At 38.8% G+C, this 22,884-nt stretch overlaps 1 protein-coding gene across 1 annotated transcript; it reads right to left on the bottom strand.

The window, feature by feature from the left end:
• Positions 1-1,928: 1,928 nt before the first annotated feature.
• On the bottom strand, positions 1,929-21,881 carry slc7a8a (solute carrier family 7 member 8a). Its single transcript, XM_061710511.1, has 11 exons — positions 21,121-21,881; positions 14,881-15,085; positions 11,193-11,344; positions 8,315-8,440; positions 7,437-7,590; positions 6,919-7,042; positions 6,648-6,751; positions 5,246-5,342; positions 5,000-5,149; positions 4,633-4,810; positions 1,929-4,483 (listed from the first exon to the last, which is right to left on the bottom strand). The coding sequence occupies exons 1-11, from the start codon at positions 21,248-21,250 to the stop codon at positions 4,347-4,349; spliced, it is 1,557 nt and encodes a 518-aa protein (XP_061566495.1). The 5' UTR covers positions 21,251-21,881; the 3' UTR covers positions 1,929-4,346.
• Between the last annotated feature and the right edge of the window lie 1,003 nt (positions 21,882-22,884).

The raw sequence follows: 22,884 nt of genomic DNA, 5'->3' as shown, positions 1-22,884 counted from the left end.
CTGTAAGCTGCCGTTCACGAACAGGCCTACTGGGAACGTCCACTTGACTATCACTGGGCTTTTCATTATTCTTTTCTGATGAGAGTTCTTCAGGATTTAAATCTTCGTCATATAAGGGATCTCCCCTTTCTCCTGGTACTGACATTTTTCACAAATTCACGCTTGACTGAATTTATGTTACATAAACTTAAAATAGCTGATTGTAGAATGCTTATGCAATAGCCAGGATATGTTTCAAGCTTAAATGTCAATCCCCCAACTCACTATGAAAAAGGGTAAAATGTTCTAATATTTTGAAATAATCAAATTAGCTGCAGACAAACCCTCATAAAAGGGAACTAAACAGGATTATTCAAGTTTCAAATAAAGTTTATGCCCCAAACCTGAATTTCAGTTTAAACCAGTCAGCATTTTTCAACACAAATCTTTAACATTGCATTTGATCATTTAACATTTTATGCATAACCCTTTAGCTTCATTTCACTGACATTTAAACCAAAAATATAACTTCACTCCATCAAACATCACCATATGCAGCAACTCAATTTGTCTTAGAATAGTCAACAGTTCAGTTCGTTTCAGTAAATAAATTTACTTCAGTCTCTCACTGCACCTGTAATCCTCCGCTTAAATCTCTGTCCGTGTTGTTCAATCTTGCCTGCAAGTGTAGATCAAAAAGGAGCAGGCGTGCAGACTGCAACGGCAGCGGCGTGTAACATAGCAGCTTAGCAGATGACCCAGGTGTAGCGTCGAGTTTCACTGTAACAGCCCTTGGAATGACGATGCGTGAGATCGACTGATGCATAAGGTCTTTTATTTGTTTCCTCTCAGATGATCCTTATGGCACCGTGAAACTGTTTGTTTTTACAAAAAACACACATATACAAAACAGACATCAAGATACCATTTACACAACGAATTCATAAATCTTTACATTATTAAAACATTCCATGCATACCTCGCTGCGCTCTCCAAGGAATGCAACTAAATCCATGAATGAATTGCACGCTCCGGTGATTGTTTACAAACAGCCCATGAATGAAACACACACTCCTGCGATTGTCCACAAACAGCCTTCCTAAAACAAACAATAATGCGGCGGCACAAATGTCCGCTTTGTTACACAACAACAGCATTCAAACTCCAAAGAAAAAGAAACAAAATGTTGCCAAACCCCCACAAACAAAGAAATAATCTTACCCGGCCAGAGCGATGCGGCACCCAGCCGCAGCTGTCTTAATGAGTGTGTAAACTACAGCTCACCTGTGCAGGAAACACTTAAACTCTCGGTGCGCACCTTCCGGGCCAGTTTACGTTTATAGAAAAAATAAATCCCATAACACAAACAAAACAAACAAAACAACAAAAAGAAAGCTTTACAACAATCCAGAACAAATTTGCCCCTTTGAATTTACCTTTTTAATTTGTTCTCTTTTTTCCACTTTACCTTTTGGATATTCACACACAACTCACATTATGGCCTTTTACACTGAAGAAGATTAAACTGCTGTATAAACATCCACTTGTAAGTAAAATTAAAATGCACAGGACACCTTTTTTTATCTTGATATGTTAAAATGTCTTATACTCAAACATGGACCACAATGTTTCCTTTCAGTCGCTGTTTCTGTTGACTGGATGCAGGTTGTTTCACATGTAAAAAGTTATTTGTTTCTGTTTTGACTCTATAATTCCCTGCTGTGAGAAGACAAAAGTATGTTACTATCTTTATTTCTAAATTGTCGCTTCAGTTTACATTGATATGTGTGAGAAGCAATGTTTACTTTTGCGTTTTTCAAGTTTTGTGAAGCTGGCATGCACTTTTTCATTTATAATTTGAATCATTGTGTTATTGGAATAAAGTTAATGCTGAAAAGGGTGCGTGTTAAAATTTCATATGCAGCTGAACAAAGTAGATGTGACGACTATAACACTTGAATGTTTTTATTCATCACACACTCACCAACCAATATGTACATTTACATTTTTAACATACACTAGACATGAGTTTGAGAGACACGTCTTAGTTTTGCAGGTAGACTGCAAGCAATAAAAGGCAATTTAAATTAAGAGACCTGGGTGTCCACAACATCATTTAGATATAACATTTTTGATCACATTGTGCTTAATGTGATACTGTATTACTAAGACAATGTATGCATAACTTAATTCCACCATGCTGAAGGCCTACTTTGGTATGAATATAAGTGAGAAATGAAGGCTGTAGCTCGGTGGGAATGCTGAGCAGCACAAAAGGCAGATGAATAAAACAAATCAGCACAGCACAGCTTCCTTCACATAAATTCTAAGCTTAAAACCTTTACAACTGACAGAATTGCAGCATTTGACTTCTGAGGTGGGAGCGTTTTCAGGCTATGTGCAGAATGTCAAGTGTGGAATCTAAAGTATTTTTAATCTTTTTTAATCTTATCTCAATGTCCTAATTTTAAATACTTAACATAAACAGAGTTCATTTCCATTTTCCGAAATGAATGCATCACAAAATAGTGATATTCTTCTATGAATGAGGCCTTGATTTAGAAATTAGTCAGTCTTCATTTTAATTATTATTAAAAACTGAGAAACATACAGACTGTTGTGACATCTTTACAAACTGTAACTGCACAATAACCATCCGGGCACAGAACACATCACTGTTAATGCAAAGCCAGGACACTTCAAGTCACCTTACAGCTTAACAAGAGCGACCCATTCAGCACTGGCTAAACTCTTATTTAATTAACACCTTTCACCCTCTAGTTAGCTTGAGACTCCTGAGGAGCAAGTATCTAAAAGCACCAATGCAGACATTTAGAAGTATCAAGTTGGATTTTTTAATTCATTTTTTTTTATCTTGCAGATGTGTTGAGTTTCGTGATCTGGAGGTCATAGGCAGTGTGTGGAAGGAGAAGGCAGTGGGGATGCCCTGAGACACTTGTAGAAAAACTGAAGAGTTCATAATGTGTCCTCGTGTGTGCAGGAGTGTTGTTGCTATAATACGCAGCAGAATTCATACATAACCATTTACAAGGCAGCAAACAATGACTTCATTTATGGGATGCATGATTAATTTTTGCTGGTGGCTGTGATAATATTGCACTAAAATATTCTCTAACTGATTGTATGAATTAAAAAATGTTTTTTTCATCACATAAAGCTAATTTGTACACCTAACATAAAGCACCAAAAAATAATCGGACATAGTTAGATGTGAAATACAAAAAAATTAACCTTGTGGTAAGACATTGGAGACAATCACGTGGCATTTTTATAGAGCCATTCACATGTGTCGGTGTTGGGATTATAACATTAGTAATGCAGGCGTGGTGAAAAGCATCATGATTTCCAGAGTGATTCTTTCTTCTTCATGCATAAAATAGTTTAATTACCTGTGTAGTGTCAGCTCTTGTTACTCTTTTGGTAAAAATTAGAAACTTCCAAAGTTTTGAAGAACTCTTCACATCCATTAAAACAAAACTACTATGGCACCAAAGTATAAGATATTGTAATTCTAATTAAGGCAATCAATAAAACTTGCTCAATGTTCACCTGGGAAATGTATCGGCGGAAAGTCCGAATCTCAATCTGCAGATACTTAACTGCAGTAAAACAGTAAAAAGTAAGTCTAAATGATATTGATGTTAGAAAAAAAAAAAAGAACGTTAACAAAACTAAAATTAATATGTTAAGACTACAAATAAAATGTCATGGTAAATTACAAAAGCAGTGATCATATTACAAAAAACAAGACGTACAGAATTAAAGTCACTTTAAAAATACAAAACAGAAATGATGCATTTAAGAACATGAAATCATCCGGAACTTATTTTCTGCTTTGACAACCAAAATTGCAGCTTTGGTCTGTTGAACAGAAAACGATGAAAAATTAACAATCAACAAAAAAACTTGAGAGGTGTTTCTGTGGCCATCACAGTTCAGAAAAAAGTCTTTTGATAAAAAATATTTTTTTTTAAAGTCACTGATTCAGTGAGAGTTTGTGGAATTTGAGTGAAACAGAGGGACGAAGCCACCGATGATGATGATGATGATGATGATGATGATGAATATGATGATGATGATGAGGATGATGATGATGTAAAAGGTTAAATGTGTCGGTACAATTGAATTCATTATTGCACTTTTGATGGACCCCAGATTTTAAAGCTTGAGGTCATACTTAAACCTTTTATTATATTTGGTACAGAGAAGTATTGATTGATATGACACTTAAATGAAAAAAAAACGTGGTGTAAATGAGTAAACAAACTTTGGATTGTGTTTGCACATGTGTGTGTTTAGATATTGAAATATATTTTTTAGGGAGTAGGATTTCAGCAGTCTGCTGACTAGTGGTGGTTTTCTTCTTCCTTTGATAGAGGAGACCTGACCTCCTTCATCTCTTCTCCTTCTTCTCCACTGCTGCTTTTGCCTCCACCCGGATAAACAACCATACAAAACCTCTGGCCCACGTATGTCATTTTATCTGGGAGAACAGGGGAACAAAAAGTGTTAGCAAAGATTGATTTTTATCCTCCTCCAGAGATATAAAGCTGGTTCTAAGTGAAGGAACATTTTAAGAAAAACAAATGTGTTAAAATGAAAGGGAATGTTTGATAGGATTAGTTCACTTACCAACAAAGCTGTCGAAGCATTGTGGCTTGTTGTCCCAGTAGACTCCCAGAAAATAGACGGGGACACCGGTCAGCATGATGGCGAGGCCGATGCCACACACCACAGGCTCAGAGTAGAGCGAGAAGATGAGGAGGAAGGCCCAGAAGAGGAGGTAAATGACTGGCCAAATGAGACTGATCTGTAAGAGAGGGGGAAAAAGTAACAATACATCATAAAAAGACACTAACAGCAGCTTTGGAAGAAAAAAAACAGAGAAGAATATGTATCTTTGCTTGGTTGAAGTATGTCCAATCGTACATCTGGTAAAGTGTAAAGATGTACAAATACGAAATGGCCGGAAAAACTATACTGCAACATGTGAACACACCTTGATGGGCCGGTGCATGTTGGGCTGCTTAAATCGCAGGACGATCTGCCCAGCAACAGTGACTCCGTAGAAGAGGTAGTTGATGAAGCCCACGTAGTTGATGAGAGTGTACATGTCACTGGTGCACAGCATGAGCAGGGTGGAGAGGCACTGAGGAATGAGAGAGAGGTTTGTTTAAATGTCTTTCTTCAGAGTTGCGTAAAGGGAGCATCCGGATGAAGCAGTAGTGCGTAGAGCTGAACTCACAGTGAAGAGCAGAGCAGGGATGGGAGTGCAGCGTTTCATGTGGATCATGGCCAGCAGGCTTGGCAGGTGGCCCTCTCTGGCTCCAGCAAAGAACAATCTGCAAACACACACACATTTGAGTTTGCATAAGTTTGCAAACTATGACTAAAACAGAATCTAAACTAAAAGCACTGTTGAAATTGAACATTTATCATAATAAATCATGTCAGAGTCAAGTTTATAATACATTGTAAATAAAGCAAACTGTGCACATTTATAATGGTTGATCTCTAGGCTTGAAAAAATTGATAAATGAGCGTGCTGTGACATACAGGACGTAGCACACATAACATAAGCCAAAATAGACAGCTTGTCCCCTGATGTGTTTAATATGGCCATGGAGATGCTTCTGAAGAGCACATTATTCATTCAACTGGAATCCCAGGTTTACATTGATTATCTATCTCCTGTACAGACTACATTTCTTCTCCCACGAAGGTGGTGAGAAGGACCAAAAACCTCTCCTTCCAGTTCATATTTGAGGAATCTGTACTCTGAGCAGGGCCGCCGCAAGGGGTGTGCGAACCGTGAAACCGCACGGGGCCTCGCGCCCCAAGGGCCCTCGTGCTATGGGCCGTTTTTTTTTTGTTTTTTTTTCAAATTTTTTTTTTCTTCGTTTTTTCGTTTTTTCCCTTATAAATATCAACAGTCACGTTCCATTACAGACCTAAATATGTACTAGTCTGTGCATATCAATAAATATATGTGCAATGATGCGCGTGTCTGTTGTTCAATACAACTGCGTCAGACCAAGCGCAGACACAAGCTGCTCTGATCCAGACAGTGGAGTTGGAACAAACTGTCACACAATGTCGAGAGAACGAGACAGATTCAGGAAATTTCCATCAGGGGATGAAAAAAGAAAAAAACTAAAGAAAATGGAAGAGTTTAATGCCTCTCTGAAAGGCTCGTTTGATAAATTTGTTACAAAAATCACCGATCCGACCGGGTCTCAAGCAGCCGTGGGGGCCTGCGTCGAGGCAAGCCCAGATGATGATGAGGCAGGGGAAGGTAACCAGTATTTTGCTAATTGGAGAGTTAAAATTGCGCATATAGACACCCGATCCGACCCGAAAAACCCAACAATTTGGGAGGGCCCCCCCAGCCATTTCGCACAGGGCCTCGCAAATCTCCCAGGCAGCTCTGACTCTGAGTATGGACTCTTACCTTCCGGCAGAAGGTACAGTAGCCCATAATGCAAAATGAACCTTCTTATAAATTTAATTTGGGGAATGTGCTCCATGTGAATTGTATCTCTTTGCTTCATAGTCATTTTTTTACCCTAACACGAATCATCAAAATGAGTCCTAGTGTCTGATCCTTGTGAGTGAAAACATTGCAACATTAAGTGAAGCCCACTAACCGTGAAGAGGTAAACAGGGAACCGTTGACTCCTCCGAAGGTGGAGAGCGCCACAGAGATGGGCATGATCCACGCCATCACTCCCAGTAGCTTCTCACCGAACGTCTGCGGTAGAGGGATGGGAGGATGAAGGTTAAAGGTTGGATGAGAGGGTGGATGGTGCGTCCATATGAGGACAAGTTAACTGATGCACTGACCAATGTGAACCACTTGAGGGAGACAGATACTAGAAATATGAAGATATGGGTTTGAAAAGAAGCCATAGGACTCACCACAGCAACAGCATTTGAGGCAAGCAGCTCCTGAGGGCTCATGGCTGTGACATAGGCGATGTTGGCAAAGACATAAACGAAAGTTACAAGAGGGATGGAGATGAAGATGGCGCGTGGAAGGTTCCTGGAAACAATAATGCGCAATATGAAGTCAACAGGTGGAGAGAAAAGCTAAAAGAAAGATGTAATAAAACTAGGCGATTTACAACAGGAAAATATAGACAAAAACTTTTAAACACAACACTAAAATTAGCTGATTTTGAGTATCATTGGCCAGAAATAGGAACAACAGTGAGAATTTTTTCCATGCTTCGTTCAGTAAATGTCAGAGAGATTAAAACAAAAAGGATTAAAAACTGGGAAGCAGAGTCGGAATGTGACCTCTAATCATCTAAATAGCAGCAAGCAGCTTTGAAATCACTAATTTTCCCGGGGTATTTAGCACTGACTCAAGGCAGTTTCCTAAACACACGGACTAATATTTGCAGATAAATGGTAAGCAGAGGGAAATGTCTTACACGTAGGGGTCCACCAGCTCCTCTGTGACATAGTTGAGGAAGTTCCAGCCTCCGTAGGCAAAGGAGCCTTGTAGGAAGGCCAACGCTATCAAGCCAACATCGTACTCCTGGAAGGGCTCAAAGGCATTGGCAGGCTCCAACCAGTAGTACTCTCCTACAAATACAGGAGCAAATGGGGCAAAAGAAGAGATAACATCTTTAGTTTAGAGTTATGAAATAGTCTAATTATATACTCTCAAGAAAAACCAAACTTCTGCCCCTGCTGACATGTACTGACATGCTCCTGATGACATTTCTCCTGTTATATAAACTGGTTTTACTGAGGGGGTAAACACGCTGGTTTTTATTGAAGTTTGGGCTTGTGAGGAATTTCAGCTGAAAATCGCCATCCAATGAAAGCAATGTGTGTAATGTTAGTTGTACAAGCCATCCGGCTCCATCCATGTAAAAAGCTGAAACGCAGATGGTTCTGATGAGAAACAATCAATTACTCTGGTTGGTGTAAAACGCAGAATTAATAGACATAATCGCATCAGACGCTGAACTTGCACAAAAATGTCCACTTTGTTGTTTTTAGGTCCCCACCCTCTGTGGCCCTTATAATAACTGACCCTCGGCCATGTTTGCACTGTTAACCCCCACAGTCCTGCTGATATTAGCAATGTGAGTTTTAACCTAAAGGGTCCCAGCAACTCGCTGACCCCCGAAGCAGCCGCGTCCATGTGTCTCAAATCACTAAAGATGTCCCCATTGACCAGAGGGGTATGTGTGCATGTAGGGATTTTGTTTTTCACATATACATGGAAACCATGGGATAACGTGCTGCGGTCGGACACACGCGTGCTGCGAAGCACAGATGGCAGAGAAGTGAAGCCTACCTTTGCAGATCTGCACGATGCCCATGATGATGATGAGGGCGAGGGCCAGCAGCTTGCCCGCGGTAAAGATGTCCTGTACTCGCGTGGCCCACCTCACGCTGGAGCAATTCACCCATGTTAGCAGCACTAAGTGGACAAAGAAACACAGCGAAACACAAACTTAGTGCTTATTTTGCGATAATAAAACTTGTGGATGTTTTTTTTCTATTCATTTCTTTTATTTTTACTCTTCATTTACTTATTTTTTCAGGAAGGGAGGAGGAGGGAGGGGGCTGCTTTTTCATCTCATCTGAGCTGAAGGGTCCTATACAACATATAGTATAACATTTGACCCATACTGCTAAGTACAACAGGCCACTGGGTTCGGGGCAACAGGGTGCCTTTAATTAAGAGCTCCGTTTGGCTCTGTGGGATTAAATTCTTAACATTAAATAAATGTGAGCTGTGGGGAACAATGGCAGATGTACTCTAGGACACGTGTGTGGATGTAAAGCCTCAAGAAAGGCCACAGTGGGGTTGAACGCAATGGGCTGTGTTGGAGGAGTTTAGTCCTGGGGTGCTGTAAGGGGGTAGAAAAGGGACTTAAACTGTGTGAGTCTAAAAGTTATGCACCATATACAATCACAGACAGGCACCGTTATGTAGGTTACAACGGGCTTACTCTTAAACTAGCCTGAGCAAGGACACGTTAAACCGCCACTCTGGAGATTACAGTCTATAAACCGTGAATCTGCAGTCTGCATGTCAGTTATGTAAGTAAACTGTGCCTATCATAGTATGTATGTGTGGCAAATCAGTGAAGCCCAACACAATCGTGACTTCTGCCGTCTGTGGAGAGTTTCCGTACAGAACCAATGTGCCCCTTTTGGCTGAGAGGACCAAACAACAACCCGCGCTAACTCATTTCGCTACCAATGGTTCTATTTATGAGCTGATGTGTGAGTTAAAAGGTTAGACTGAAACAGATTATGTGAATGCTCTGCAAAGAGCCACATTTAGGATATAGGAGACATGACCAAAAGAAGCCATATTCAGAAGGCTTGCATGCTGTTCCCATAAACAAGGACGACATCATAATTGAGAGCAAACAAGTAACCTCTCACCTACTTTTGCCTTGAAGAGCAACAGGAAACAACTCATTTACATGGCTCAGCTTTTTTTTCTTAAATTGTCTCAAGAGATGATCTATAAACAAACTAACAATAGGCATTAAAAACATGCGGGCAGTTCTTTCCAAAACTTAACATCTTGATTCAAGGGAAGTCTTGTTAATCTGGGTCAATGTGTCAAAAATACAAACAGTACAAAGCGTTCAGAGAGTGCAGACTTCTTCCACTGCAGCATGTAAAAAAGGCTGGTTTGAAGGATTAATGGTGCCTTTAATGAAGTATCTTCAAAGTTGACATGGAATTGATTAGCTGCTTCAAAGTATGACTGCAAATGTGGGACTGTAGTTTTACTGTAGAATTCCTTTCACAGCTGTAAATACCTTTATTCAGGTAATGAAAAGCTGAAAACAAAGAAAGCATGGTGTGACTTTAGCAGTAAAATCCCCACGTCCTGATTTGAAGCTGTTTGTTATAATATAACAAACTCTGTGTGAGGGTTTCAGCCTCGGGGGCAATGAGAGATGAGCTCAATGGAGGACTGTGCATTTCTCTACCTATACATCATTTACTTCAGCTCCAAGAATACACACACTCCTCATGTTTCTGCCATCACATGTAAAAAGACTTGCTATGCATGTGTCCCCCGAGCACTTTAAGCATCGCCTGCCACCTCCTCTGAGGGAGTTACCAGACTTTACTGGTCCCCGAAACAAATTGCTGATTTTGGGGAGTGAACCAGTGGATCTCCTGGTTTACTGAGTTGAAATGTGTTTGCAAATGTTGTTTCGTAACGTTGGGTTTTCAGTTTTTACGCTAATCCGCACAGCCAACTGAGTCCATCAGTGACAGCGCTGATGTCTTCCAGCTCTACAAATTAAAAAAGAAATCTCTTCCTTTTCTAGAGAAAGAAAATCGAATGAGCACCCGACCCTTTCCACCCTTTTTTCCACCCATTTACTCTCTGAACCTTTGAAAGAACATACAAGACTCCATCTGAAGTCTGCATGCAAGAGTTAAAAAAACAACAAAAAAAACCCCATCAAAACCAATGAAAAACACAGTTTTGGTTTAAATGAACATCTAAACTCATTATTGGCGGATAACGCTCTACCGCTCTCATCAGAGCACTAAACCCAGTGTTTATGGAATCTTACAGCGGGATGTTTGTCAGATTAACATGGAGGGGTTTTGTAATCATCACACATAGATACAATGCACACACTTCCCCCCAGTGTCCATGCCTGTCTCTCTTTGTGTCTGAAAGTTGCCTGCAGTATTTGCCCCGTGTGTGTGAACTGTCAAGGGATCTAAACTGACCGCTGTCCTGTCAGCTCCAATGCATCTCTTCATTTGTCTTCACACATTTTCCATTTGTAAATGTTTCCCCATAACTTTTATTTTGAATTTTTTTTTCTCTTTTTGAAATATAATCAAGGGTGTTGAAAAAACTTAAAAAATGATGCAGAGGCCTTTATTGTTTTTATCGTTTTTAGCCGTTCCTGCACCTTTTTGAATTGCACCATTTATTCTTAAATGTAAAAAAAAAAAAAAGGCACAAAGAAAGAGCAGTCTTGATTTCAGTTTGTTGTGCCGGTGTTTTTCAGTCATTGCATAAGATCTTAAGAGGTTAAAATGCCAAAAGGAACTTATTAAATTCAATATTTATACATAAATTCACAGTAGAAAACAGCTTCTGCTTTGAGAAAAACACGTTATGGACTTCAGGTGTGTCATTCCGTGTGTCTGACTAATCCTGTCGTGTGACTTACAGAGACAGACGGCTGCCAGCAGCCTCAGACCGTTCTCCGGTGGAAAGCAGGTGGGAAACAAAGGCTGGAGGACGTAATTTGAGAAAGTCAGAGCAATCACGGCCTGGTTGGTTGGGTAGATGACCAGCACAGCGATCCAAAGTCGCAGGAATCTGAAACCGAAGAGCAGAAGTTGACACAGTTAGAGAGAGGTGTAGATTTGACACACATTCATCCAAAGTAGGTCATATTTGGTGCATTGTAATCACTGTTTCCATCTGTTTTCACTGCTTCTCACATCTGGCCAAGAAATAACTTTTCCATCGACGCATTCCTTTGAGTTTTGAGTTTGATTTGAGTTATTTATCAAATAAAAGTGCAAACATTTGCCAGTTTGAAGATGTCACAACACATTCTTGGAAATCAGGGCATGCTTCTTTTGTTATTTGGGTATACAAATAAAAAAATTTTAATAAATGAATAGTTACAGATGAGGGAAGCTGACAGAATAAAGATGAAAATGAATCTCAGCAGCACTGAGAACAAATCAAAGGGGGGAAACCCCCATGTTGTAGCACTTGAAGCTCTTTTATTTTGACCTACTTTGATGAGGTATCCGCTTGACTTCCCCTCATTTTTCTCACTGTTTGCTTTATTCTCTGAGGTGAGACAGCAGCATATTTAAAAACACCACCGGAAACCAGCATATAAAATATTCATCTGGCAACCTATTTATTTATAGCCACTGTGGCTTTTCAAATCAATCTACTTTGTACATTTTGATCTTTTTACAATTACAGGAGACTTTTTTTTTAAAGTAAGACCATTCATTGTTTACATCAGAGGATGAACAAAAAATGATGATCATTAAAAAACGACGTAAGAATGACAAACGATATATCTAATGACAATCAATATTCATTAGATTATTGGAAAACAGCACAAGAGCATGATGAGCAGGTTAAGAATGAATATTCATTTTATGTAAACAGAATATGCTTAGAAGATAAGAACAAAACATGAATGAAATTCAGGCAGTAATATAGAGTGAGCGTTGTAGTACACTGATGAATACTGCAGTGCTTAAATGTGATGAAGGGGCGCTCTAGGCATTAGCAGAGTTAAATCGGGATTGTGGTATTTCTACAAAATTCTCTGAAAGGGTTTTGAGAGGATTATTTCACCTGACTGCATTAACTGTGACCAGCTGGAATGTGTTTTTATGAAAGAACGTATGTGCAACGTACTCCAATGAACACCTCTACATGAGAACTAGAGTTGTGTAGTAATTCATCTCTGTGTCAAGCATATTAACAATTCTTCTTCTTATCTGAGCGTCTTGAGCTGTTTTATGAGTATTGAGTCAACCTCATGACTTTTCAGTGAAATATTGAGCTTTTTTTAACAGATATATTTGGGTGTCTCATGATAATCAGCTAATATGATATGATGTGATGCTGTTTGAGGAAGCATTAATGTGCACCAGGCAGACGTGAATTAAAGTCATTAATTATTCCTTCGTACTTATACTAGAATACGCCCTGAGGACAGCTTTATTTCTACTTTTTATGTATACAACCAATAACTGCTTTTAGTCTTTTATCTGAAGAATAATCCCTCATATAAACAGTTTTACTTTATACTTATACCGAAATGTATTTCTTTAGGTTTTTTAAAGCAATAATAAAACAAAACATTTAATACTACAAAACTGAACACTTTGTGGGTTTTATTATTATTTCTCTTCAATTCTCTCTCACCCAAGTCTACATATTCACTTGATATTCCTTAGTTACCTGTATGCTCATGAATAGCAGCGTATGTTACAGAAACTGAATAAAAATGTACATGTTTTTGAATGTAACTCTGCAAAGTTATGATACAATAAAAAAGAGGAGGGACGTGGAGTAGAGTCGCTATTCTGTATCAAAAGGAGCTAGATAAGGGAATTTGGATTAATTTATCACAAAAAGGTGTGAGCAACTCTATAAAAACTAAAGTTTTGTCAATTTGCTGGACTGGAGGATGATATTTGTATGCAAACTCAGTGCCAAGCAGTAAAGACATCATCAGTGGTCTTAGAGAAGCAGTTGTTGCTAACCAAGAGGGGTTTACTGTATTTGAATTATGAGGCTTTGGGATTTCATAGTGTGTTAAATCTGAATCTGAAAATTTGAGGATTTTACTTGGCTGCAATTCAAACTTTCAAGTTTTAAAAGTTAAAAAACAGATAGATGTTTTAGGATAAAGATCCTTCAAAAGCAACTTATAGATGAATGTTGTGATCACTGAAAACTTTGTAAAAGGTTCTGAATTCACCATACTCTATTTTTAGACAAGTATCTTTTTATCAATTTACATCCAACTTGTGCAAATTGATACCAACTTGTTACATCTGCTGTCTGTTTGGTGGACATTGATGGCGTTACACAACCCTATTGAGTCTGAAATAAGAACAGCTCTTTGTACTTCGTAAACTTTCCGTTTTTAGTTCATGCACTTTGACGAACTCAACTTCACTGAGCTGCTGAGACTAACCAATTAAGTATTTCTGCATTTACAGTTAACAAAACACAACTTTTTCCCCTCTGAGCCTCTGTACATGCACACAGAGGGACAAAAGGAGCAGGACAACAAAAACAAACATCCCTTGAACATGGTTTATTTATGCTAGACGGAGGGCACGGGGAAAACTTCAAACTGAGCATCTGAAGCTACAAACTACAAAGTCTCTGGAGGTTAAAGTTCATTGATGTGTATTGATAGCTGCTCTACAAAGAGACCAGGAACAATCTTAGGTTGTTTTGTCTGGTTGAATTCCACTTCTAAAAATACCCCAATAATATGTAATCTGAAAAAAAACAATGCTCTTAATCTGTGTTTACAGTCCGGGCAAGGACGTACTGTGTGTGAAATCTATGGTCACAAACGATATTGTTTTACCAGGAAATTCACTGGATGGTTCCCAAGCTTCGAATGAAACATCATAAAGCTACAGTTAAAGATCTCTGTATGAATAGAAAAAGACCAGCTGGCAGTCACAAAAAACTGATGAGAGGAAACTAATAGCAGTTGATCATTGTTTTAATCACTTGGTATTGTAAGTTTTTATTATATCTGACCTCTGTGCTCAATTACAAGCTAAATAAACCTTGATTTGGATAACTTTATCTGAACTATATCCTATCAAGATTACTTTTGAGGTTCCACAAATGGTTTCTTTAATCTTCCTGACGTGTGGTTAGTCTTCCAAACAAAGATTAAATGAAAAGTAAATAAATTCACCATTTATGTCACGAGAGATATAATGTGCAAATGAAAATAGTTCTTACTGTGAAAGAAAAGAAGTTAAATGTATTTTGTAGCTACCCAAAAAAATTTCCTTTAGAATATTTGGAGTGTATTTCTTCCACCAAAGACAGTAAAACCGCTGTTTTGAATTTTTCCTATTTTTGTAGTAAAAGAGCACAAAAAATGCTTAAAATTGGAACCAGCTTTAGATTTAAGTTTAAGAAAGAAAATATACATTTCTGTAACACCAAAACCACTGGTCCATTTTTCCCTCTCTTAATCTTTCAAAATAAGAGAGAATAAGAGAAAGATCTTCTCTAATGTAGCATGTTATTTTAATACCTTCAGCCGTTACAAGACTATATGGTGAGGTTTTTTACTGCTCACAACCACAACTTGAAAGACTGCGCTAACTCACCCTGCCAGTCCGCCGAAGATATCCTTGACGTAGGAATAGTCTCCTCCTGATTTGGGAATGGTAACACCCAGCTCAGCGTAGCACAGCGCCCCGATGGCAGTTATGATGCCGGTGACGATCCAGACGATTAGGGCCAAACCCACGGAGCTGGCGTTTTCCAGCACTCCCTTGGGACTGACGAAGATACCTGAGCCAATAATGTTACCTGGTGGAAGGTAGAGAGATGAGTGTCAGGTTTGGTTTCAAATGCAGGTCAGTTCGTAACTCAGCAGTTAGCTGAACTCTGACCTTCCAGGTCAAAAATGTCAAAGATGTCTAGTTGTATTGTTGGAGAAGGATTTAGATCTTGAGTCAAATGCCTGTGTTTTTTTCTTTATGACCAAATTTTTCGGTCAAAATAAATGATAAACCTTTAAAAATCAGCAGTCATTCTGTGCCCTTTCGATTAGTTTAGATTATTGTTAAATCTATTCATGACCACACTTCAATTTTTTTAAATATATATTTCTGTGTCTGTTGCTTTTGACCTATTTCAAAGTAGACTGAAATTCATCGAATGAAATTTGCACTTCTATAGACCTCAATACTGAACAATGTATCACTCAATTAAATTAATTTATTTATAAATATTTGTTTTGGTGTTTTTTTGGACTCAATGTTTACACAGAAGACTCCCCCTTTGGTGCAGATTTAAAACAGGATGAGTTTGTGTTAGTCTGTTGAAAGTTAATAAATACTTTGAAGAATGGTGTAAAAAATTGTAATCAGTCTTAATTTAAGTAAAATTTATTACACTACTTCTTTATATCACAAGTTCTCTTGCGTGCTACCTCAATATCTTGAATAAATTCCCTCACACCTTAGTTCTTGTTAAGTCTGTGACGACCGCATGTGGGAGTTGTTGGGTGAAGTTTGAACTTCATGATACACTGACTTGAGAGTCATGCAGGGCTGATGAAACTACTGGACCGTTGACCTTGAACAGATCCCAGGTCCCCTGTTTTTCAGTCAAGATGTCAAGATATGTAAAAAAAAAATGCAGACAAAGCAACTACACACAGTGCTGACACTGTTTGTACTTGTTTTCACACATTGATTGTTTTCTTTAAATCTTATATTTTAATCATGTGACCAAATGTGACTTTTGGTCACTTTATCCTACTCTGGGTGTTTTACATCCCTTCTCATCCCTTCTCATTCATTTGTATTTATTTTTTCTCACTATGGCTCAGTTTGCGCGTCAGGTTTTGTCATTTGTGATACCTTTTTAATTTAATTATTGTCTTATGTCACAATTTGGTTATATTTGGCCCTGTAATTTTAGTTAAGTGTCAAATTCTTGTCTTTCTGCATGTATATACTGTAGCTACTATGTGACTCTTTGTGGCATCTAACTTTATCTCTGTCTTCATTTTAGATCACATAGTAGATTTCTGAGGCAGGACCATTGGCCTCTGTCTAATGCTCACAATCTGTATGTCAGTAAAACAAAAACAATACATATATATATATATATATATATATATATATATATATATATATATATATATATATATATATATATATATATATATATATATATATATATATATATATATATATATATATATATATATATATATATATATATATATATATACATATATATATCATTCACTTATAGATGGTTATTATGTGACTTCAGTAAATAGCATTATGAGGCCCCAGACAAAATAAATGGAAAAAGAGCAAACTCAGTGGGGTTCAATGAATGAATGAGCTGAGTAAAAGGAAAGATAGTTGAAAGCTGTTATATGCTGACTGCACAATTATGAAGAGATGGAGCGAGACACAGAACAGGGTGAATGAGTCCAAAGAAGGAGGAGGGATGAGAGGTGGATGCAGAGGGGGGAGAATAATGCCCTGACACCCCTGATGAGCGTCAGGGCGCTGTTTACACAGGAACTGAAAGATGGAGAGACGGATGATTGGACAACAACATGAAAGAATAGTCTGCTCTGATACGGCTGAGGTTGGACTTCGGGAACATTCAGTCACGTTCAGGGCTGACTAAAGTTCGACTGTGCTTGTACTGGCAAAAAGGTGTAGAGGGTCAAAGATCGCAGCTTTTAAATCATACTAGGGTGTATAACAGGCTTAATGGCACTTTACAGTACAAAAGTCAAAGGTATGAAAGATACCACCACATTGTTCAAGCAGACCCACGTGAAGTGACTGTCTGGATCGTCTCTGGCTTCTATCACTGCAAATAAAGTTTTGTATAAAACTTGCAAGTAACAGCACCTCCAGCAAGTGTTAATGAGAACTTAGTCCAAAAGGGTGTGGCCTCAAACTCATGACTTGGTGCATTTTTTTTTTGCATTTTCATATGCATGAAATTGGACTATCTATCAACTTTTAATGATAAAACAAGAATTTAAAAGACATCTAGTTTGGCTTAATGAAATTTTGAGGGGGTTTCTATCTATTACCTCACAGTTTACACGCTAGACAAGACAAGTCTCTTTTAATCAAACATCATTTGCACAGTAAAACACTAATGCTGTTTTTTTTGCAGTACTGCTGAAAATTGTCCACATGAAACTACTGTATCTGCTGTGTCACATCACTTTGCTTCAAACACCACACATAAATGTGACTGAAGCACATAGAGCTGTTTGCTTACATAACTTTATGGCAGACAGGGTCTACACTGCATGACCTTTGACAGCTAAGAAAAAAAGAAAGGAAGAAGAAGGCAAACATGCTGGCCGTGGTTGAACTGGACGGGTTCACATTTGGACTTTTTAAGCACAAAGGGCTTGTATGTCATGTGACTCACCACATGGGTTTTTGCAAGACTGCTGACTTATGTGGAATCTTTGGCTTTCCTGCGTTTACATCCTTTTGTCTCTGGGATGGGATTTTTATTTTTCTGCTTGTCAAGGTTGCGGCCAGACTACTGACCAACGACAACCTAAGATCAGCATTAATGTTAAGATGCAGTGTATTAAAAATGAATAAATAAGAAGGTCTGAGTCGGCACGGCAACTCAGTCTTCTAAGGTTTCCTCTCTTAACAAATCTCTGTTTTAATATCTTTTTTTGTTGCTTGTCTGGTTTTTCACAAAGGAAGAGTCTTGGCTGCAGACATGCTCTCTGAACTGATTCCTGTTCCTCTTTAACATTTGTGCTTCAAATTTGAAATGTTTGGCGTACGTATTGTGACTTACTTCAGGAATGAATTACAAAATTCCATGCATTAAAAATGTAATTTGTTCATTTGCTATTGTTATTTAATGGAAGACATATGAGAATCACAGTACACGACTAACAATTGTTCATAGATTTGATCATATATCTTGTGAGCCAAATAACCCCTCCAAAAAGCATGTATTTTTACTATAAATGGAGTTGAATTCACTCAACGAAAGGAATTAACTCCTCTTGGTCCCTGGGGAACATGGTTTATGCCATTACTACAAACACCGTTAAAAGAAGCTGCAGTTTGTGGTTGTGCAGCTTCATCAGACACTATAAACTCTCTTAAGATTAATTCTTGACTTCCAAGCAATATAGCTCAGTTCAAACAGCCACAAAGGTTATCAAAGACAGAATCATCTTTGATGTTTATAATAGCGACAAGATAAAAATGAGGAAACAGATAAAAGGAATTTGATGTCCTCAGTGATAGCGTTAACAGATGATGACTTAATCATACACATCTAAAAGACAAAAGAAAAAAAAAAACCAACCCATTATCAGGGTGGGGTCTTGTTTAGCAGCCAAAAGTTAACACCTAATACAGTTTTGCTTCCTGCTTCATGTGCACTAGTGATATACTCCTGTATTGTAGAAATGGCCATAAAAGTGTTAGAAGTCCTCCTTTTTCATGGAAGCCAAGCAGCGCGTGCGCATAGCAAACGGATCAGACTAGTCACCTGAGTTCAAGTCAGCCTCCCTCATGTCAAAGTGAACAGAACGTGAATGAATTACTTGGTCAAGGACAAGTAGTACTACCTCCGGCTAAGAACACTCTGGTGACGACGCTGAGGACTCTGTACAGCTGTAAAAGTCCTCTAAGATGGAATAATAGGATCAATGCCAACTGTTTTTTTTTTAATGTTCAACAGATGAATGGAGGCAGTTGAATATCTAAATGGCCGTAATCATGATGCAATCAGAGGTGTCCCACCTCTGGATGGAGTTGAGAGGTTATCAGCACTCACAGGAATGTTTGCATTCTGAGTTAACCAGAGATTATCATCTTTGTATCATTGTTTGCCAAAATCAAAAAACGATCATTGTGCTGGAGAGGCATAAAAAAATATGCTGTCAATAAACTGTAAATTTATAATTTCGGTTGAGCAGAGCTGTTTGGTGGAGAGAAGAAATAAAGTCAAAGAACCAGGAAATTTAGGTTAGAGGAATATACAAGAGTTGTGTGATTGAAGCCTAGAGATATTCTGTTTAATGTGTCACACAGGCTGCAAAAATCTGAAGATTTAAAGAGGATTTGGCACTGCACACGTTGAAATGTCTCTTTGATTCAAAGGTTGCTCTACATTTCTCGCCATCTCTCTTTTTTCCCCGTTTTTCCCAGCCTGTCACAAACCTGGAAAAACCCAAGCACACACAATCCCTGTGACCATATCTCCCCTCCTTCCTCCTGTTACCGTGGAAACAAATGAATGATTCATCTCCTCCCTTCTCCTTATCCAGTGAAGGTCAACTTGAAGATACATGATGCTCCATCTTGAGAGTCTGTGCCCTATTTCTTCTCTGAATTTGTATTGTTACCTGAATCTGACTTAGTGGCCTCTGCACAGACTATTTCCTGTATCATATACACTTGGGTAGACATTGATGTCTTAACTTAACTTAACTTAATGCTAAGTTTCTTTAAAAAAGGATTTACTACACAACAATAATTAAGTATACAGATATAGTCATTTGATGTTCAACTATATTCTGATCCTACAGTGGATCCTACATTCCCACAATGCAAATCAGTCTGATGATCAATGCCATGACTATATACTCTACATTCAGAAGGCTTCTTCTTAAACTGAAATTAATCACAGGACGTGTGCACAAACTTCATAAAAGTAAACTGCATGTCCAAAATAATTAAGGTTTCTATTTAAGTCCCAAATCTTTAGGTCCCAATTTAGGTCCCAAATCTACTAAATCTGTCTTGATATACATTAATAGTGAACGTAAAGGTTGCATAACAGTTTGTGACTGCCAACAAGTTGTAAAGATGCCATCTCAGGGAATCTAACTGCCTACAAATCAGTCATATGAGCCGGCAAATCGCTCTGAATGGACTGACGCTCTGAGCATCAGGGAAGACCGAGGTGACGACACTCAAGGCAGTCTGCAGCTGTGATGAAACCTTCACTCATAAACCACTGCTACATGAGCAGAGGGCAGGAGTCCTTTCCATGAAGAAGTGAGAAGTGGCTGACTTCACAAGAATTGATTTTACGAACAAAGCAGTGTATTTCCCTATAACCTTGGTGGATATCGAGTTGTTTTTTTTTTTAAATAAAAACTTTAAACACGTGACAATTCTCAACATATACTCCATGTCATTTTTTTTGTAATGTTGGCGTGATTCACAGATACAGGCAATATCACTGAGTGTTTGTGAAAATCCGACATCTTTAAGCAGGGGCGCAGCTTGTGAACAGGCAATGCAGGCAACTGCTTGGGGCCCCAAGTTGTTGGGGGGGCCCATGAGGCCCAAAAAAAAAAAAAGTTTTTTTTTTTTATTTTAATAATTACTTTTATTACAAAAGTGTTTCCTATCAGGGGTTTTGAGGACTAAAAAAGTATTGAAGGCTGTTTTTACTGTACAGATCTCAAAATGTGGTAACCGCAATGACCACATCCTCCTCCTTAAAAAAAAAACTATACACAGTGTCGTGTGTGTAAATTAGCAGTGTGTAAATAAATATAAATTTCATAAAGTTTTCGTTGGTGTCAGTTTATTATAACATAACGGTGATGAACGCTGGTTTGAGGGGCCCCCTAGAAATTTTTGCCTAGGGCCCCAACAGACCCTAGAATCGCCTCTGTCTTTAAGTTGGGACTCCCACTTCATCTTGACAAACTATTTCTTCCTCATTTTGAGAGGAACTAACAAATCTCACATCGGACACCAGCGGTAGCAGTGTACCTTTTGTCTGGTACTCAAATGTAGGATACTGCAGGCTGGTGAACCGCAGCACAGATGCACTAAAAGACAATCACTTACCGACAATGATACCGCAAGCGCTCACAAGCCCGATCTCCTTCTTGAGCGCAACTCCCCCAGACTCCTTCTCCGCGCCAGCATCCTTGCCAGAGCCCGCTGTGCTGCTTCGTTGTCTTGGACCGTCCGTCATGTTGATGGTTGGACTTGAGTTGTATTTATGTTGGGTTTTTTTTTCTGTCTTACTCTATAAACCTTTCTGTCTCAGCAGCACCTGATGCTGGCCCTGCGCTCGCCTCGCCGTGCGCGTAAAGAGCCCTCTGCGCGCAGAAAGCACGTTCACTGAAACGTGCCGCACTTATCTCACAAGGAAGATTCCTGCTTTTGCTCTGTCAGCAAATTCTGACAAATGACTGTGTCGAGGGGGGAGAAATCAGCAAAGGTGACAGGATTACGCACGGAACAAAGGCGCGCAGTATGTCTTTGTTCTGCCTTGCAGGACGCAGGTGGTGCGCAGTAGTCCGCTTATGGAGCACATACGCGCATGTTCCTATGAAAGTCCAAAAAAGGGAGGAAAAAAACAAGAATATATTCGTGTTTCTGGTGCAGCAAACAGCAAGAAAAGCAGTTCTTAAAAAAAAAAAAAATCACACTCTCATTTCCTTGTTTCGGGGATGATGCCAGGAGACAAAAGCATCCTCGTTCCGCCCAACCATAAACTGTTCCAGTAGTGAGCGTAAGGCAGAGTATTCAGGTCCTCCCCTTCAACAGACCCGTGTTGAGCTTGGAAACGAGAGCTTGTATTTGGATTGATACGGATTTCTCTCCTTCATATTACAGTATAGCGCCGCCCCACAACCGCATTGCTTGTTTTTCTTCCTTCTTCAGCATTTCCAGGACCCTCCCCTTTACCATCAGCTGTTTTTACTTCTGTTGCCGCATGCACTGTACTCTCCACTCCCCACAAGCACAGTTTTAAAGAGAGTGAGTGAGAAAAATACAACTCTTTTTATTCAACTCCCAGCCTTGCACTCACGGTTTTAAATTAATTCGCCCCTTCTCATGCGCACACTTACCGGTATTATTAAAGCTTATTAGAGCTTCCTACAGTATGTCTAAATTTAGCCCTTGGTAGTGTGACGTCACAACTCACTTTACACTACTGCCTGGCTGGCTGTTACCATGATCCTGCATGTTCATGTTGCAGCAGACACACACAAGAGACACTGCACGTGGAGCCATCAGAAAGGCGGTTGCTGCTGGAGGCTGTTATGCCCCCAGTGAACTTCTGAACAGCATTTTTTAATTATGGTGTGCAAACGAAGAATACATTTGTTTCATCATTATGGCTGTCATGCTGCAACCGCTGTTTAACATCCGACTTTAGCGCACTAAAACCTTAGAACTAAGTTATATATTGAAACATTAGTGGTTTGATCAGAGCACCGCTGGATATGGGTCTAAGGAGCTGGACGAGATTCCATGTTTTCAGTACTCGAGTTGTAAAAGAAATCAGGGGGGATGGTGGATTTTATCATATGGGGACAGATAATTTGTGCTGACAAATAATATAATATATTACAAATAATAGCACTGACCAAAACACCTGTGGAAATACTGCAGGAATGACACAGCAGCAGTTAAATGCAGCCTTCTGTAAGCTTTAAATATCCACTGGGATTACATCAAATACATCAAAACACAACAATAAAAAACAGTTTTCTGAACTTATCAATATGATTCTGTCTTTCACAGGATAAGTAACATGGATCACTGCAAAAACTCAAAATCTTAACAGGAATATTTGTCTTATTTCTAGTTAATTTT

This window comes from Cololabis saira, chromosome 20 (genome assembly GCF_033807715.1).
Source record: "Cololabis saira isolate AMF1-May2022 chromosome 20, fColSai1.1, whole genome shotgun sequence".
In the NCBI taxonomy this organism is placed as follows: Eukaryota; Metazoa; Chordata; class Actinopteri; order Beloniformes; family Belonidae; genus Cololabis; species Cololabis saira.
The sequence above is the reverse complement of the archived record's forward strand: the minus strand, read 5'-3'. Positions and strand labels throughout refer to the sequence as shown.